Source organism: Oncorhynchus mykiss, chromosome 9, assembly GCF_057628025.1.
Source record: "Oncorhynchus mykiss isolate SJ-2025 chromosome 9, ASM5762802v1, whole genome shotgun sequence".
NCBI classification, from domain to species: Eukaryota; Metazoa; Chordata; class Actinopteri; order Salmoniformes; family Salmonidae; genus Oncorhynchus; species Oncorhynchus mykiss.
In genome coordinates, this window is record NC_143030.1 from 27,719,718 (window position 1) to 27,739,847 (window position 20,130).

The window sequence follows — 20,130 nt, forward strand, 5'->3', positions numbered from 1 at the left end:
AGGGTTACTCTTAACAGATTTGAATGTAGCTACATATTACAAAAATGTATAATTCACCTGGAAGAATACTAAAGTTGAAATGTAATAAGGTGAAAAATCTAAGAAACCATGGGACATATGACATATTATTTTCCTAACGATTAACGGAAATGCCATATTCTGTCAAAGCTTGGCAGCAGTTTGGCGGTTTCTTCTTTGTGTTTGTTTGTTTGTTTCATGCAGTTGCAGAAGAACAAAAGCATGGCGGTCCCCATTCTGCCACAGTCAGAAACTTTCCAGCGTGCCCACTGCATTGCGGATGCCAACCAACGAATCAAAGGCACGCTGCAAGCAGACAAAGAGGGTTTGATGCCAACCTCGGAACCTCTAACAACCATTACTGGCGTTTTCCCTGCCTGCCTGGCACAGCGCAAACAAAATGGCGCCCGCCCCCGCACGCTACCACAATGTGGCTACATTGTCTAGAAAGCTGGGCATTGGTAACGGCATGCCAAAGACTGCCCTTTGCTCTATACTCGGCAGCATAAAAAAAATATATATATATTTTTTGAAAGTCTCATTCAAAAGAAATGGCGAACAGAATGTCAGTCCTATTGCAAATAAAGGCTCGCTATATGGGATCTAGGCTACTCTAAAAATAAATATGGTAAGCTGCCAATATGGGAAAAGCTGATTCTTTTTCATCACTTGGGACAAATATTCATAACTGAAAAACATATTTTCAAATACTAGGATTCCCCAACTTGGTAACTGCATGTATACACATTGTAGTTCAACCAATTATATTAACACAACCTGTAGTGTGCTTTGTAAATTCGTATTCCTTACATGATATCAGTGGACCATTTTTGAGACATTTTGTGGTGTGCTGTCTGATACTGTTCATTTGTTAACAACAGTTCAATTGCGGCAGATGCAAACTAGACATGAGAATGAGCGGCGCCCTACAAAAGACACAAAAGAGGGTCTGATGCCAACCATGGTGCCAGTGGCAACCATTATGGTCTCTCTGCTGTGCCTTCTGCTTTCCCTGGCACTTATCAAACACAAAATGGAGGCTCTGCCTTTCATGACAATGAGCTAGCTAGACTGTCTGCGTTTTTTCTCCAACAGCCAATGCATTACGGACGGGTACCTTACTGCATGTGTTGGCATTATCGTTGGAGCATTTATTGTGGGCCAGGGAGTTCGAAATAACTTCAAAATTCCCACTTGTAAAAAAAAAAACATGTAACAAAAGGTTAAGGGAATAGTTGTTCATGGAGTAAAGAAAAGTTAAGTGGCAAATAAATAAGAGGTTGAATAACAAAGCAACCTTATTTGCCAGAATATATATCCGCAGTGCGGTATTGGTCTGAGAAAATGAGGGTTCTTGTCAGTTTCCTCTTCTTACAACAATATAAAGATCACTTTCTATCGTAACATCTAGAAATACTATGACTACTTTTGAGTTTATAGGCATTACATTAATTTCTGTATTACAAGTTCTCATTCAATTTTAAATGTCCTATACATTTGCAATTTCTTACTCAAAGAATCATGTAATGATGTAATGTAAATATTTTGCCATTGTTATCTATTTATGAGCTATTTTAGAAATTTTGCCAATTTGATTAATTGACTATATGCAGAATTTTAGGGAACACATTTGTTCATTTAACAAACCACATTTATTAATGAAAATCTAGTGCAGGAACTCCTTGTTACAACAACTATATTAAAGATCCAATCAAAGATCAAGACTTCAACATTTGTCAGGATAAAAATAGCAAATACTGTACATCAATCAAAATGTACAAATTTCCCTTTTTGCCCAAATCCCTTTTTCTAAACCATCAATTCCTACCCGTCACCTTAAATGATTTGTTTCAATTTGAATTATGTTTTCTGATCCAAAAATGTACAATCCATTTTGTGAGCACATACTGTATCTGTGTCCATGAGCAAAACCCTCTCTCTTTATTCAGAGACTATTAAATGACAATACTTGTAAATTGGCAGCACTATAATGTATTAAGTCTCTGTAAAGAGAACTTGTGTGTGCCGAAACAATACAGAATGCACAGCACATCCAAAATATGCAGCGGTATTTGGAAAACGATCAAACCAATCTTCTATTGTCTGTGTGTGCAAAATATGTGTGCATTTCATGTTTTCTTTGACTGGTTGTATTGTATTGTTTTTTTTATGTACATGCCTGTTTGCAAGAGTGCCCAGTGTTCATCTACATTGACGACAGGCCAGCTTCCTTCTAAAGACACCATAGTGGAGACACTCCAACCAGCCAATGAGGCTGCCAAAATGGCAGCGGATATGACACTTGACCTTGGCCAACCCTAAACTCCACCCACCCAACCAGTGATTCACACAGTAAGTCAACCTACCTTGGTCCTGGACATAGTATGCTAGAAACAAGTCCAGTTCCTTGACCGACACTGTTATGTGATGCGGCTGGACGCAAAGTGTTGGGTTGGTGCAATGCGACGACTTGATGAGGCGCTCTCCGTCTGTACTTTCCAACGGGATGCCTTTGAACAGGATGACCATGACCAGGTCCAAGCGCCACACCTTGTCGGCCTGCCGCAAACAGTCGATCCGCCGGATCTTGCCCTTCTGGTCAGGGTTGGAGAGGACACAGCACGGGTGCTTCTTGCCTGTCACGCTGAGCACAAAGTCCTCGCGGTACTCCTGACGGATGTCCTTGCGGAGCTTGGCGAGGAGCCTGGAGGCCCACTTCTGCTTGATCTCGGGCTTCTCGCTGAGCAGTTCGTCCTTGACCACACGCTCCTCGTCCTTGGACATCCGTTTCTCATGCTTCTTGAAGTACTTGCGTTTCCTCGCCTGGAGGTTGAACCACGTGTAGGCGATGGCACGGACGTGAGGGAGAAGTGCCTCGATGAAGGGATGAAATTCATCCTGAAAGGCAAGGGGAAGACGGAAAATAAAGAGAATCAGAGAAGTTAGTTGGCACAGTCATGTCAAGTGACCTTTTTCGCAAAAGTTGAGCCAGAAGTCTTCCTGAACAGAAGATAAATAGCCCATATACACATTCACATTGTTACAGGAAAAGGCTGACAGAATACCTCATGTACACAAGTTGACGTGAGGCATTTTGTGGTTACAATACAGTAAAATGACAAAAACTAAATTAAACAATGATGTACTGTAGACAAACCACAATTTCACGACATATTGACTCCTATAAGACAGTCAAGTCTATCTGGCCTGAGAGTTTATAGGACAAATCTGTTCAGAGAAAAAAAGCAGTTTTACCATCTTCAATATGGCTGGGATTACAACCGAGAAATAACAATCTAGGTTGACGAAGAGACGAGGATGCCACCGTGTTTATTACAACCGCCAACACCACAATAGAATGTAGTCAGATGCAGTTCCTGTTTCCCCCGAGCATGCTCCGACTAGGACTGCTGCGTTGTTGGCACAAGAAGCAAGCGCCTCTCACACTTGCATTTCTCTTATCAAACTGTCCACATTCCAACATGTACTTGCCCTTCACTGGAAACGGAGAAAGGATAGTCTGGAAGGGGGGGAACTAGAGTGTAGTAAAAAATGCTTGCATAACTGAAGGGGCGGAAAGGAGAAACCTCAACCCCCCCCCCTTATCCTTCAACACAGTCACCTTCCATGTTCCAAAGGCAAGGAGTAGAAGGTAGGGAAAATAACATTTAGTATTCCTCAACCTAGAGCCATTATTGACATAGTCCCAATCTATGTTTGCAGTCCCACGCCAAGTCCCTTAATGTGTTTTCATAGATGCATGGCACTTACTCAGAGTCATTCAAAAAAATCTAACCAAGGTTGACAATAAAAATGGCATCTTGGCACAACCTGCAGATTCTATGTACCTTCACTACTCCTTTAATAAGGGCGGCATTGGAATGCCTTGTGCTAAGCGGGAATTAAATCCTTTCTAAATCCACTTTAGGTAGGCAGGTTAGATTTGTTTTTCCTCTCACATGTAGACCTATGTGTAGATAGCTTGTTTGGCTGCATAGCGCAATGCCAAGGATCATGTCATTTTGACTAAGACAAACTATTAGGTTATAATGACTTAAATTAAACCGTTTTTCTTTTAATTTATGAAACAGACTTTATTAATACACGTCCAAATTATAATTAAATATTGCAAATAATTTTAAGTTTAGTCAACTCTATGGCCAACCCAAAGTGCTTTATTACAATTTTAACATAAATAATCTCATATTCTAGTAGCTGTTAGTGTTGAATAGACAGGAGAAACATGAACATTAGAATTTTTAAGTCATTACTATGTCAAAATCAATAACTGTAAGACCGTTGTTTTGAAAACGGCCTCGGAAGAGTTAAATCACATATTGTTCTTTGTGTAAGCAAGCAGACGGGCTCTGGGAAAACCACAGAGATTCAATCCCAGTTATCTCTATGCTCTTAAACTACCCACTGGTGTTGTTCAGAGAAAGCCACATTGTTGATCCGCCCTGTAATGTGCCAACAAAACTTGACTTTGGGCGCTGAACAAACACACTGAAGGCAAAATCTATCATCAATAACAACTCATCCAATTTGGAAAGTATGAACTATGAACTGATGCTATTATTCTTTAGAAAGGGAGTTTCTTTGAGATAAAAACAATGTTCTTTGAGGCTTTGAGTAACAGTCAATACCTGTGAAAGTGATAGGACATTTTAAGCAAGACATCAGTTGTAATAATAGTGAACTTAGTTTTTTTATGATATCGCCATAACCTCACCATAAAAGTTTATACGGCAACAGTTAAGGTACATAGGATATAAATTAGCTTTACTTACAAATAACCATAATGCCATTACATTTCCTATTTGCTACATTATAATGAATTGCAGTTATACAGCAACCGAATCCAGCTCATAAACTCCTAACTTATTCTCTACTATAAAAAAGTAAGCCTAGTTTGCACTACAAATTAAGGTTTGGCTATGCTGCATTTCTAGGTAAGCCTTGGGATTGCATTTGGTGCTGTTTGAATAGGAGTGTCTGCTAAATTACTAAAAAGATAAAAGGTTTAAGACAAATGAGTTGGCAAGGGCCTGTGTGCAGTGCACTATAGTTGAGGTCATAAAAGCACAATCCTCTTTAAGCACAAACTAAACCACATCTCAGCCAATCACTTACTTTAGCCAAGTAAAATATAAACAGTCAAATTGAGTCAGCCAAAAGCCCTGATACTCTGCCCAACCACTTATCATTGTTTTCATCTTCATTCACTGCAAGTGGCTCCCATGCAACTCGAACAGAGTGAAACTTTCTCCTGAAACGCACTATGAAAAAAAGTATTGTCCAATATTACCAGGCCAAAACCGATTTGGGGTCATCTAAAAAATATATTATAATAATAAAAGTAGTCCGATTATATGTTTTAGTTTACACATCAAACACAGGTTAAAAGGAATGACGTTGAGATGTTCTATAATATCATCTCATAACCTATATCATTTGATCACGGCATTTTAAGAGAGGACTTTTACGCACACGCTGGAGCTATCTTATTTAGAATACACATGGCGGTACTGCACAGACTCTTTTGGCTTATTTTCTCTCTCACTGGTAAAACACGTTATTTCTTACTCAAAAATGAACTTGTCATCCTATAATACAATATACAGTATTTCAAGCGCTTTAAATCAACACACATTATTAGACCAGGTGAAAACCATATCAATACCAAAATATACACAAAACCAAATCGGTTTAGACACGTTTCATACTGCTACAAAATATATGCATTATATAAGCTAAAGTTTTATAATATTTTATAATAATAATAACAAAGTTACTAAATAAATCACGCCGCAATAATAAGCATGGCACATAATCGATAATAAGAAGAAATCAATTTAAAACATTGCTTAGGCTATACCTGAGTAAGACAAATTGGAGAGTACATCATCAGCCAACAGTGTACACAAAATAGGTACTTCGATTGATTTCTCTGAAAATCACTTTATCGCGCCATTCTTCCTTGCCGGTAAAGCACCATGCAAAATTGTGGAGAAGTTATCCGTGTAAAGGTCTTATCCAAGAACATCAGTGAGATTGTGGAAGTCCAAACAATTCCATGTCTCAGTTCAAATGGAGACGATATGGCAGATAGGCTATGCTTTTACAAATAAGCACGTTGAATGCCTATATGGCTCTTTCAATCCGAGCCGGCGCAAATGAAAATAAATCTCGCTACTCTGGAACCGTTCGCTTTATAACGTGAGAAGTCAATTCATAAAAGCATTTTGAAAAGTATAGAAAGCGCAGAATTTTGGAAACCCACACTCTTCAAACTTGATAGCCTAGAATATCGACCGGTACACCCTCCGTCTGAGCGATACTAACAAATCAGTCGCCAAGATTTTTCTTCTCACTTAATTACATAGTCATACTCCTCCCCTTCCAACAAACGCATTCCATTGCCACCAGCCCACCTTCCCGTCTCCCTCAGAAAACACACCATTAAACTCTCCCCCCCTTCGCTCTCTGAGTTATGATTTTTTTGAACAGAAGACTTTGGACCAGCGTGCCGGTTCGAAAAGGAATGGAATGGAAAATTCCCTTACAGATACGATATGGACTAGAGGCCTTATTCGAACTCTCTGTTTTACAAACAAGCCTAATAGCGTCGATAATTTCCCTATACAGCATAGGCTAGGCATAATGTAACAGAACATCTAATAGAAATGCCCGACGTGGCTTATAATACACTTCCAAAATGCATTTCACACTCCACAACATATACGATGTCTCCCTCTATTCACAATACATTTTGAAAGTGAAATCAAAGTGCAAATTTGCCTGGATGGCACACATTTAATGAAAATGGTGCAGAATTTGAAGTTACCTCACTCATTCTTATTGCCTGATAGCCTTTAGCAACAGTGGATCATTATAGTTTCGATGTTAAATACACATTCCAAGTCAACTATGTAAGGCAAATATATAGTATATGCACTTTTCTAAACTATACCAGTATAGGACATTTTCAATGTGCAGTATGTTATGGTTCTGGTTCTGATGTGAGTTGGTTAAACAGTTGACTGCTTCCAAAACTTTGACCCACCTGAGGTCATTGCAGTTTACGCATGACCCACCACATAAACGAGACTACAATGTTTTTCACCATGACAACACATAGCTGCGACCTATGAGGTCTGGACTAGTGATCCAGACCCACCATTTAGGAACTACTGGAACGGAGGACAGCAGCGGCCTGTCAACGAGTTCAACCCTATATTTCACAAGAACAGCGGCACTGACGCTACGCGTCAACTCCACAGTAATGCCTCAGTTCGCCTAAACTATAATTTCGTGTCAATCAAATAGTAAACAATGTTTTATTTTAATCCGGACTGAGAGACTAAAAAACCATGAGGCATAAAAGTAGGCTGGACTACTGTAGGCTGGATGCCTGTTTTTCAATGCAAGGCGCGCAGAGGAACATGGTGTTCATAAATTCATGTTAACATTTTCCTTTTCATGGAAGTTACCGCTCATTATTGGACTGTATCAGTGGTGTAAATATGGTGTGGCCTAAAGGGGAACAATTATCCCTATAGTTGTGACCTTCTTTATCTCAAAATGCGGTTGCAGAAAACTATATTGTGCCAAAAGCGTTGCATGTGTAACCTCCTATAGAATTGTTCCACACATTCCAAATGTAGTTCATTGACAACAGAGGGGCCGTGGAGTGTAACGCAGGATGTGTGCCAACCGAAAGAAAAAAAAACATAAACAATCGTACATCTGATCATAGTCTTGTCCACTTGTCATAATTCTATACCCGCTCAACCAGACCGGGTTGTGGTGAAGAGCAAGTCATTAATGGGAAAAATACAATGTTGTAACATTTGAAAATGACACATAGCAATAATAATCCACGTTCACGTACCATTGAACTGTATTGCATGGATTTAAAGGGGGATCCTGGAACCTGGGTGAAACAAGGCGGTTGCCTTCACATTTTTCACGTTCAACTTTGTAAACTAGTGCTTGCAAAAAAATCAACACCGGAAAATAATTATTGGCAGAAAGGCGCGTAAAATCAAGTCAGCCAGCAGCTCAGCTTTTTTTTATTCCTTCCTCTTCAAGTCTTACTTTTGGATTGGTTTTGGTTTGTTCAGTTGTTGAACGCAATCCAGAAGAGGCTGAGTTTTCGTAACTGGGCAGGTCTACGGCTTCACTTTCCCTGTCTGACTGCCGCCCGCCTCCGGTGCAGCTCTGCGCAGCCAAAGAGAGCTCCGCACCTAGAACTTGGATTCTCGCCTCTCATTGGTCAGGGCGGCGGCGGCATCAGTAGGGCCCTTCACTTCCGTTCGCTACTCAGTGTTTTTGGCTTTTACTTGCATGTCAATACATGATAGGCTGCAAACTGCTGGACTGTCATACATTGTGGTTATTCGGGGTTTATAGATACGAGTTCATGTAAAGAAAGTCATTATGTCACTTAGGCATATAATCATAATACACTATTATTATCATCAGGCCTATATTACAGGCTATACTGGGCTACTACTATACTACTACTACTAATCCTTATGAAATTGCTAGTAATATTATTATTAGCATATTATCATGATTATTATAGGCAAAAACTGTATACAATTTGGGTTTTTTACAGACTATAATTTCCAAAAAAAGTATGAAATTGTACTATAGGTTACCAACAGTAAAGACTACTGTCCTTTATTGATTTGAATTAATTAGGTTTAATGAACTATTCGCTGTGAATTATTTCCTCATTAATATGGAAATCGTTGGTATTCTATATGAGGAGGCAATTGCATCACATTTCTCTGAACCAATACAGTAGGGAGGTTCGGGCTTGGGTGGCTCCAATTGACAATGGACAGTGACAGGGTTTTATACAGTCCAAATACTTTGTATTTTGTTCTATACATTACCATTGTAGTTACATATTTTATGATTAAACATGTTTGATGAATGATACGTGAATAATGCTCCAGGGGATGCAAATGTCCAACAGAACTGCAGATTGTGATTATGGCCGAGAGAGGTCACTGAACCTAACAGCCTAATATAATACAGCTGATTTGAAAGTGAGTTATTTCTTCTTTGTCATTTGTTTAACTCCGGGGAAAAAAACACGTATAGGCTATATAATTTTAAGCGTTTGACACAGACCTCCAATCAATGCAACAAAATTCCATTTGCCAAATAACATTGATTGTTCAGAAATCCCGTTATAAGAGCAAATGAGGATGCTTTATAAAGTGACTTATTGATATTGTCCTAGATATGTCCCTGACGTGCATGGAGGGGGAAAATGCACTCTGCAAAAACTCAGTCAAATGAACTAAACAAGAGATATATGTTATTGCATGTGTGCACATAATTTATGCCTATCTGGCCAACACGTTTTACGATAAATTGGCTACTGGTAATTAAGAACTTTCTCCTCATCTGATTTCAACTCATAAACTCGGAATTTAGTTTTTTTTTTTTTTAAGCGGTCCTTCCCTTTTTACGAAGGAAGGAGGTGGCGTATAAATCGACACCAAGGAGAGAGGTTGGAAAAGTTGGTCAACCGAAACTTCGAAGACTGCCTGATAGATTTTGTGGACTGACTGCGCTGAGAGTAAATTTGAGAACGTAGGCTATTTCAAGAGAGAAAATGTGATTATTTTCGTTTCGATATTGCCTTTGAGGTGTTTTGATAGATGCATGAATAAGATGTGACAAACATTTAGACGTAGACGAAATAACTAACGAGTATGCTTATATGCCTCGACGAAACAACCGCAATCTTCTTCAGATCGCATTTTACGCACGCATTACGCACAACCTGCCCACACTTAATGTTATTTTTGCATGAAATGCACTGTGTACATTGTCTTCTTTCTGTATTCAAATTGCACAAATATTTTAAATTATGATATATACATTTTCCACTTATTTGGTCACAACTTTTCAAAACGCTTCAGCGGACAGCGAGAAGAACATTTCAGTGTGCTCAAAGTTACTGAACCTTGTTCTATTGGCCGTCGGACATATACTGGCAATATGGACATGATATGTATGTTGCCTAATAAGAAAATTGGATGCTGAGTTTATTCATTTAATTTCATTGAATCAAATTATGATAAGTATTATTCACTACGATTTCACAAAATAATCATAAATCCTGAATGTCCATGGTTCAATTTGAAATCCAAGACGATAGCTTCTATCAGGGACTTTGTATTGTACACTTTCTGTAAATTATGTTATGATAAACACTGTCATACTCATACTTAGTGTGTGACTCATTTGGCAGTAGAAAACAAGCCAAAGGTCCATTTGAAGACAAGACTTCCCAAAGCTTGTAATTCTCCCTTCTTAATTTTAGCACCCTCAGTGTTACACTAGCAATACATTAACACATTGCTGCCCATCTTGAGACCCAGACTGTGTGTTTTGAATTGTAATGTATAACAGACACAGAAATCATTTCCCCTCATAGTTACCAGAAGGACAGTGGTGTATATGGATACAGTGAATTTGGAAAATATTCAGACCCTTTGACTTTTTACAGCCTTATTCTAAAATTGATCAAATCGTTTTTACACAATACCCCATAAAGACAAAGTAAAAACATGTTTTTAGAAATTTTTGCTAATTCCTCATTTTTAAAAACTGAAATAACACATTTACATAAGTAGTCAGACCCTTTACTTAGTACTTTGTTGAAGCACATTTGGCAGTGATTACAGCCTAGAGTCTTCTTGGGTATGATGCTACTGGCTTGGTACACCTGTATTTGGGGAGTTTCTCCCATTCTTCCCTGCAGATCCTCTCAAGCTCTGTCAGGTTGGATGGGGAGCATTGCTGCACAGCTATTTTCAAGTCTCTCCAGAGATGTTTAACCGGGTTCAAATCCGGGCTCTGGCTGGGCCACTCAAGGACATTCAGAGACTTGTCCCGAAACCACTCCTGCGTTGTCTTGGCTGTGTGCTTAGGGTTGTTGTCCTGTTGGAAGGTGAACCTTTGTGCCAGTCTGAGGTCCTGAGCGCTCTGGAGCAGGTTTTCATCAAGGATCTCTCTGTACTTTTCTCCGTGCATCTCTCCCTCAATCCTAGCTAGTTTCCCAGTCCCTGCTGTTGAAAAACATCCCTGCAGCATGATGCTGCACCCACCATGCTTCACCATAGGGACGGTGCCAGGTTTCCTCCAGACGTGATGCTTGGCATTCAGGCCAAAGAGTTCAATCTTGGTTTCATCAGACCAGACAATCTTGTTTCTCATTGTCGGAGAGTCCTTTAGGTGCCTTTTGACAAACTCCAAGCGGGCTGTCATGTGCCTTTTACTGAGGAGTGGCTTCCGTATGGCCCCTCTACCATAAAGCCTGATTGGTGGAGTGCTGCAGAGATGGTTGTCCTTCTGGAAGGTTCTCCTTTCTCCACAGAGGAACTCTGGAGCTCTGTCAGAGTGATCATCAAAGTGGCCCTTCTCCCCAGATTGCTCAGTTTGGCCGGGCAGCCAGGTTTAGTAAGAGTCTTGGTGGTTCCAAACCTCCTCCATTTAAGAATGATGGAGGCCACTTTGTTCTTGGGGACCTTCAATGCTGCAGAAATGTTTTGGTAACCTTACCCAGATCTGTGCCTCGACACAATCCTGTCTCAGAGCTCTAAGGACAATTCCTTCGACCTAATGGCTTGGTTTCTGCTCTGACATGCACTGTCAACTGTGGGACCTTATAGAGACAGGTGTGTGCCTTTCCAAATCATGTCCAACCAATTGAATTTACCACAGGTGGACTCTAATCAAATTGTGGAAACAGGATGCACCTGAGCTCAATTGAGTCGCACAACAAAAATGTGGAAAATGTCAAGGGATCTGAATAGTTTCCGAATGAATTAATTAATAAACAGACTTGTACTATAGCAAGTAGGCCTAGCACAGAGAGAGCAATAGCGTAAATGAGATCAGCAGTTGTGGTTGATGCTTGCTGGGAGATTTGGATCAGATTCAGGGAACTTTGCCTGTTTTGGACGAGAGAGGAGAGAGAGCCTTGCTGGTCTCCAACTTGAAGTGTAGACTAAACAAGGAGCCAAATAGTGGGATAGGCAGCAATATTGACTTGGAGCACAAATGAATGAACATTGTGAAAGAGTCATAGGGTGTATCTGACAAAGTGATCCATAATGTTACTCCCGTTTTTTGATGCTTATGTGAACATTAGATTAAATAAATGATTCAATTGGCCACTGTTTTCAGCAATGATTTTAGTGATGATTGACTGGCTTGATGTGGTTAAACAAGTTATTGATTGCAACCCTGTCTAATATCTGCCTTATCTTTATGCCATGGAAGCGATTGCTGAAATCTTTCTGCTTTGTGCCTATTGCCGCCCAGTGGTATTGTGTGGGATTGCATTGTGTATATACAGTGCCTTGCGAAAGTATTCGGCCCCCTTGAACTTTGCGACCTTTTGCCACATTTCAGGCTTCAAACATAAAGATATAAAACTGTATTTTTTTGTGAAGAATCAACAACAAGTGGGACACAATCATGAAGTGGAACGACATTTATTGGATATTTTAAACTTTTTTAACAAATCAAAAACTGAAAAATTGGGCGTGCAAAATTATTCAGCCCCTTTACTTTCAGTGCAGCAAACTCTCTCCAGAAGTTCAGTGAGGATCTCTGAATGATCCAATGTTGACCAAATGACTAATGATGACAAATACAATCCACCTGTGTGTAATCAAGTCTCCGTATAAATGCACCTGCACTGTGATAGTCTCAGAGGTCCGTTAAAAGCGCAGAGAGCATCATGAAGAACAAGGAACACACCAGGCAGGTCCGAGATACTGTTGTGAAGAAGTTTAAAGCTGGATTTGGATACAAAAAGATTTCCCAAGCTTTAAACATCCCAAGGAGCACTGTGCAAGCGATAATATTGAAATGGAAGGAGTATCAGACCACTGCAAATCTACCAAGACCTGGCCGTCCCTCTAAACTTTCAGCTCATACAAGGAGAAGACTGATCAGAGATGCAGCCAAGAGGCCCATGATCACTCTGGATGAACTGCAGAGATCTACAGCTGAGGTGGGAGACTCTGTCCATAGGACAACAATCAGTCGTATATTGCACAAATCTGGCCTTTATGGAAGAGTGGCAAGAAGAAAGCCATTTCTTAAAGATATCCATAAAAAGTGTTGTTTAAAGTTTGCCAAAAGCCACCTGGGAGACACACCAAACATGTGGAAGAAGGTGCTCTGGTCAGATGAAACCAAAATTGAACTTTTTGGCAACAATGCAAAACTTTATGTTTGGCGTAAAAGCAACACAGCTGAACACACCATCCCCACTGTCAAACATGGTGGTGGCAGCATCATGGTTTGGGCCTGCTTTTCTTCAGCAGGGACAGGGAAGATGGTTAAAATTGATGGGAAGATGGATGGAGCCAAATACAGGACCATTCTGGAAGAAAACCTGATGGAGTCTGCAAAAGACCTGAGACTGGGACGGAGATTTGTCTTCCAACAAGACAATGATCCAAAACATAAAGCAAAATCTACAATGGAATGGTTCAAAAATAAACATATCCAGGTGTTAGAATGGCCAAGTCAAAGTCCAGACCTGAATCCAATCGAGAATCTGTGGAAAGAACTGAAAACTGCTGTTCACAAATGCTCCCCATCCAACCTCACTGAGCTCGAGCTGTTTTGCAAGGAGGAATGGGAAAAAATTTCAGTCTCTCGATGTGCAAAACTGATAGAGACATACCCCAAGCGACTTACAGCTGTAATCGCAGCAAAAGGTGGCGCTACAAACTATTAACTTAAGGGGGCTGAATAATTTTGCACGCCCAATTTTTCAGTTTTTGATTTGTTAAAAAGGTTTGAAATATCCAATAAATGTCGTTCCACTTCATGATTGTGTCCCACTTGTTGTTGATTCTTCACAAAAAAATACAGTTTTATATCTTTATGTTTGAAGCCTGAAATGTGGCAAAAGGTCGCAAAGTTCAAGGGGGCCGAATACTTTCGCAAGGCACTGTACATTCTAAAACAGTCTACTACAGTACCGAATCAAAATTCAAGAAAATATCTCTCGTTGATGTTCCTGAAAGAACAGTACCTCTTTTAGTCTCTCATTTTACCTTTATATTGATGTTATACTTCAAACACCAAATGTGGATATGATATCATTAACAGCCTTCCCTAACCATTTCAAGACGTCACTAAATTGTAGAAAAACCCCTGCGTATTATTGATATACGGCTTGTCAGTCAGTATACAGTGCATACGCCTTATGCTATAGTGCTAACATGGTACTGCCCATGTAGGTACAGTGTAGTAGCAGAAGGTACACAGTATCGCATCGAGCTGAGGAGAGGTTAAAATAATTTAGATCGTATCTCATTTTCTATTCCAGTAGGAGGCGCCAGTGTTCTTCATTGTGAGAACTATTCATTGAGTTTGGCACCACAGTGGTTTAGGACTGTCGAATTCTAATTCAAGTGTCAACGTCAAACAGTTAGGAATGCAATAATTGAGTTAATATTTATAAGTGACTGGTAGCCAGCGGTCATTTCTTCACCATGTGAAACGCGTGGGTATAACAGCCTTTTGTCTCAGATCGCTACATGACCACAGCAGAGGTGAACGAGCGGAAAGCTCTCATGACAGAAATAAACTCCTCCGTTTGTCATCAGAGCCAAATCAAATGAATTGTAAAAATGTATCTCTCCCGTCGCCTCCTAATTTAACATACACAGTCAATTTTTATTTATGTATTATTATTATTATTTCTCTCCCTTCTTCAGGAAGGATGAAAACCTTATATGGCGTTGGTATATTGCAACCAGCACACTGAGAAAATCCAACAATTATATCCATCTGGAGAAACACGGGTTGTCAGGCAAGAAAAGCTAGCCTGTGGCTATAAAATTTAAGTAATAAAGACCTTAGCAGTTGTGAAGCAAAGTTTAGGAAGAGAGATAGGACTTGGCAGGGATTCTAGCCAACCCAGGGATGCTTATTACTGTAAAAAAATATATATATTTTTTAAACTATTATTTTAATGTTTTATTTAACCTTTATTTGACTAGGCAAGTCAGATAAGAACAAATTCTTATATACAATGACGGCCTACCAAAAGGAAAAATGCCTCCTGCGGGCTGGGATAAAAAAAAATAGATATAATAATAAATTAAGTAAAAATATAGGACAAAACACACATCACGACAAGAGAGAGACAACACAACACTACATAAAGAGAGACTTAAAACATTGAGGTGCTAGAGAGGGCTACACACTCACACAAATACAACCACTGTTGAAGATAAGCTGTTCTCATTGGCAGCCACTCAGAATGTCAAGCTCCGGTAACTTCATCAGTGATTGCTTGATTTAGTCATCCAAACAAGGACAGCGTTTAGAGAAGTGAGATGCTGGTGGTTGACAAGAGCATGCTGATTATGAAGAACTGTAGCTGTAACCTGTCTGTCACAATAAAGAACCATTGCCAAACCATTGCAAACATAGCCCTTCTAAAAGCTTCTCAGGCTTGACCTGTAGAGAGGCAGTCACTCCAGCCTGGTCTCATAGACTAGACGTAACATATTACTGTAAATTCGGGACACCCGAATTAGTGTGATGTGTTGTATTTGGCAGGTTACATAAAGATGCACCATGCAGAAATTGCTCCGCCATTTCCTGGTTGCTTAATTTCGAATAGTTCACCAAAATCAGTTTAAGTATAGTGTAAAGGACCATTGTATCATCTAAACTGCTGTGAAATATATATTTCCATAGCTGAAAAAGTGTTTTCGCGAATGTCTAGCAACCCAAAGGTTCTGTGCTTGAATCTCATCACATACAACTTTAGCATTTTAGCTAATTAGCCATTTTTGCTACTTTGCAACTACTTAGAATGTTAGCTAACGCTTCCCTTAACCTTAACCTTTACCCTTTAACCAAACTCCTAAACTTAACTAACCCTAACTTTAACCCTAACCCCTAGTCTAATTAACATTACTCAGCTAGCTAACGTTAGCGTTAGCCACCTAGCTAATGTTAGCCACAACAAATTGGAAATCGTAACATATTGTACGTTTAGCCAATTTATAACATTTGAATTGTAATTTGTAGCTTATCATACGAAATGGATTATGGACATCCACAGATTAATACATACCATACAAAAACGTAACATATCATACTAAATTAAGTGTCTCGGATTTACTTACAGAATAGGATTTACGTACAGAATAATACAAAATGCTCTGAGACCAGGTTGTTCACAGACACAGTGGAACAGTTAACAGAGATACTGAGACCTTCACCCAAATGATGTTTGGTTAAAGAGAGTGGGCTTTAAACATAATGACAGGTAGCTAAGTAACCTTTGAGAAGTCAGCAACAACAAAACTCAGTTGTCTAACATCAATTGTTGTCAAACACCAACATTTGATTTGAAGAGCAGCATACCTAACATAAGTGCCCTTTAAATTAGATCATACTCGCAGCTGAACTTTTGAACAAATACACAACTCACAGCAAGAACGTTGAGCCTGGATAAGACAGGATTTAAAAAAGAGGGAGAATGACAGACAGTGAAATTAAACAGATCTTACCATCCACCAGGTCCGGGCTGACATATCGTAACACAGCTGCCATTTAATGTCTGTTCCTTTATTTCCAGCCATGGTTGTGTTTGCTAACTTCATCGGACACAGCTCAATGGAGGATGAGATACCTAATCAAGGAGAGATCAGTCACAAGTGGCATGCTGTGCTACATGTAGGCCAACCTATGTGACAGACTGCATTATGGGAGGAAGCTACAACACGACCAGTGTCTTAAACCACTATGATTACAAGGACCATGATCCGTGTCCCCGCTCTCTCATAGACCCCGCCTTTCTCTTACTCTGTGTGTGTGTCTCTCTCTCACATACACACGCACACACGCATGTACATACGTACAGTACACACACACAACACACACACACACACACACACAACACACACACACACACACACACACACACACACACACACACACACACACACACACACACACACACACACACACACACACACACACACACACACACACACACACACAAACACACACACACACACACACACACACACACACACACACACACACACACACACACACACACACACACACACACACACACACACACACACACACACACACACACACACACCCCTTCAGTCTGGATTAATCTTGAAGAAGCAGAGTTGAAAACAGGAGCATCATTCTTTTGTAAAGACTCAAGGGTCATTCAGTGGGTGTCTAGCTGCTTAGTTGTGACGCATTGCTGGCTGAAGTGTCCTTGTTTTGTCTCTTGTATGCAGTTCTGTTTACCCCTCCTGATTACAATGCCTCAACCCTTTTATAAAACAACACAATTCATATGGTTTGCTTCTGGAGATTAACACAAAACGCTCAAACATGCTTAAATAATACCTTAAATAATACCTGCTCACTTAGTTGGTCAACTAAAGACGTTGATTGATTCCAACATTATTTAAAGGGGCAGTGGAGAAGACCTTTTTCACTCCTGACACATTCCAAGCCACCAACTCATCACATTGTCCTCTCCCAGGCAGCTGGTTTACCCCACGTGAACCGTGGGTGGACTGAGCAGTAAAACATGAATGGCAGTGGTTCTGAACCGTTGGCATTTAGACAGAAAAAAAAACATTGAGTGCTGTGCAAAGCCTCTTGCATGAATTTACCCAAATGCCAGGGAAGGTAGTTGGGGGTTGTGGACTATTTGACTTGTGAATCACTTACTGTATGCCCCTAAAGTTAGCTATCTGACCAATTAAATGGCAATACAATAAGGGGCAGCTTAAGTTTAGTCCTGGACAAAAAAACATGAGATTCTCCATTAACCATGCTTTTTAGTCCTGGACTAGGCTTAATCTGTGTCTGGGAAATCAGCCCTGAGTAAATCACAGTAGATCATTTAGGCACCAGTCTACAAATGGTATCCTTTTATTACTGTTATTGTTCTGAATAGTACTGTAACCTCTCATCAGAATCAAAGGTATTATACCCGTTTATACTTGGAGGTCTGATTCTCTTAACTTTATGTGTTGCACAAGAGGCACTTACACAAGCAGCAATAACATGAGACATACTGTACATGAAACCTTGAAACACATTTTATTTGTCACATGCGCTGAATACAACAGCTGTAGACTTGTGAAATTCTTACTTAGGAGCCCTTTCCCAACAATGCAGAGTTAAAAAGAAAATATAAATCAAAAAATAATATAAAACAACGAGGGTATATATAAGGAGTACCGGTACCGAGTCAATGTGCAGGTGTACGAGGTAATTGAGGTAATATGTTGTTACAGGCTTTAGTTTTTCCATTTATGTTTTGAGATTGGACTTTAGCACGTATAGCTCGTTAGCACATAAGGCGCACCGATTGGTGTCACCTCGTTAGTCAGTACGTGTTACACCTGTGCTGATTGCCATCTCGTTAGTGGAAAGGTGTTTCACCTTTGTTGGCCCAGCCTCTTTAATAAGAGTCGCTGGTCCAGTGCTCCAGTTATCTTGATAAATGTGAAGGGTTAGCACCTGTAGTTGGCGACCCCTATTTAGCTTTCTAAACTGAGCCACATTTGAGTCTTTTTCCTATTATTAAGTTTGGCGTGGGTTTTTCTGTTGTTTGCCTCTTGGCCAAATTTAGTGTGTGCTCATGGTAGGTGTCTTCTTGGTTCTGTTTGTGGACACCCCATGAGTGTCTTTCAGAATCCCCCCCCCCCCCCCTCTCTGGTTGTTGTCAGTGACTCTTTGTTAGTTCCCCCTTCTGTTTGAGCGACAATATTTGGTTTTCTTGCTGGGAAACGTAACAATGTACATGTAGGTAGGGGTAAAAGTGACTCGGCAATCAGGATAGATAAACAGAGTAGCATCAGCACATGTGAACGTGCGAGTCAGTGGAGGCTACTGAGGGGAGGATGGCTCAAAATGGCTGGAATGGAGAATGGAATGTTATCAACCACATGGAAACCGGTTTGATACCATTCCATCAAATCCATTCCAGCCATTATTATGAGCCAGCCTCTACTGGTGTGTGTGTTGGAGTGTCAGTGTAGTACAGTATGTGTGCATGGAGCCAGTGCAAGAGGGTCAGTGTAGTACAGTATGTGTGCATGGAGCCAGTGAAAGAGGGTCAGTGTAGTACCGTTTGTGTGCATGGAGCCAGTGCAAGAGGGTCAGTGTAGTACAGTATGTGTGCATGGAGCCAGTGCAAGAGGGTCAGTGTAGTACCGTTTGTGTGCATGGAGCCAGTGCAAGAGGGTCAGTGTAGTACAGCATGTGTGCATGGGGCCAGTGCAAGAGGGTCAGTGTAGTACCGTTTGTGTGCATGGGGCCAGTGCAAGAGGGTCAGTGTAGTACAGTATGTGTCAATGGAGCCAGTGCAAGAGGGTCAGTGTAGTACAGTATGTGTGCATGGAGCCAGTGCAAGAGGGTCAGTGCAAAAAAACTCAAAACAAAATGAGGGTCAATGTAAATAGTCCAGGTAGCCATTTGAGTAAATCACAGCAGATCATTTAGGCACCAGTCTACAAATGGTATCCTTTTATTACCCCTTTATTACTGATGAACTGTTCAGCAGTTCTAAAAGTTTATTGAAAAAGCATAGCCTAGATGCCTCGGCTTGTTCGTGTTCAGGCATACAGAAGAGAAAGTTAAGGGCCACACTCACATACACTGAAAGGTCGACAGTCGGCGCGCACCGCGCACTTTATTGATTTGGAAAGAAAAATCGATACATTTCGTAGTCTTGATTGGATTAGGCTTAACTGTTCGGAGATCCAGCTTTAGTTGGATTTCTACTTTCTTCTTTTTCAACGACAATGACTTCTCATGTGAAAATCAATAGGCCAAATCAATACCTCCAGTGACCAGTGCCGAAAGTTGCTCTGCTGAAGCTGCTAGAGATAGAAGGGGAGGCATATTCCCAACATCTGCTACTGGAGAGACAGTATTGGGGACAAAAAAAACCTTTTTGAACCACACAACCTTTTACTGCGCTTCAAATGAATGTGAGTCAATGCAACTGGTATCAAGTACATGCACACGGTCGTCTACTTCATGAAA

General features: G+C 40.3%; 1 protein-coding gene across 28 annotated transcripts in view; it reads right to left on the reverse strand.

Moving 5' to 3' along the window:
• The window catches only part of LOC110531782 (nuclear factor 1 B-type), a 94,426-nt gene extending 77,554 nt beyond the window's left edge, over nt 1-16,872 (reverse strand). For 5 of the 28 annotated variants that reach the window (XM_090183888.1, XM_090183885.1, XM_090183874.1 and 2 more), the window contains exons 1-2: nt 7,913-8,243; nt 2,385-2,916 (exon numbers count right to left, since the gene is read on the reverse strand). In XM_090183888.1, coding sequence (XP_090040014.1) covers nt 2,385-2,916; nt 7,913-7,930 — 550 coding nt within the window. In that variant the 5' untranslated portion in view covers nt 7,931-8,243. Of the gene's footprint in view, nt 1-2,384; nt 2,917-3,273; nt 3,619-5,896; nt 6,570-7,912; nt 8,248-16,607 lie in introns of those variants that run through there. The other 23 variants (XM_036987638.2, XM_036987633.2, XM_036987637.2 and 20 more) reach the window with 8 other exon arrangements.
• Between the last annotated feature and the right edge of the window lie 3,258 nt (nt 16,873-20,130).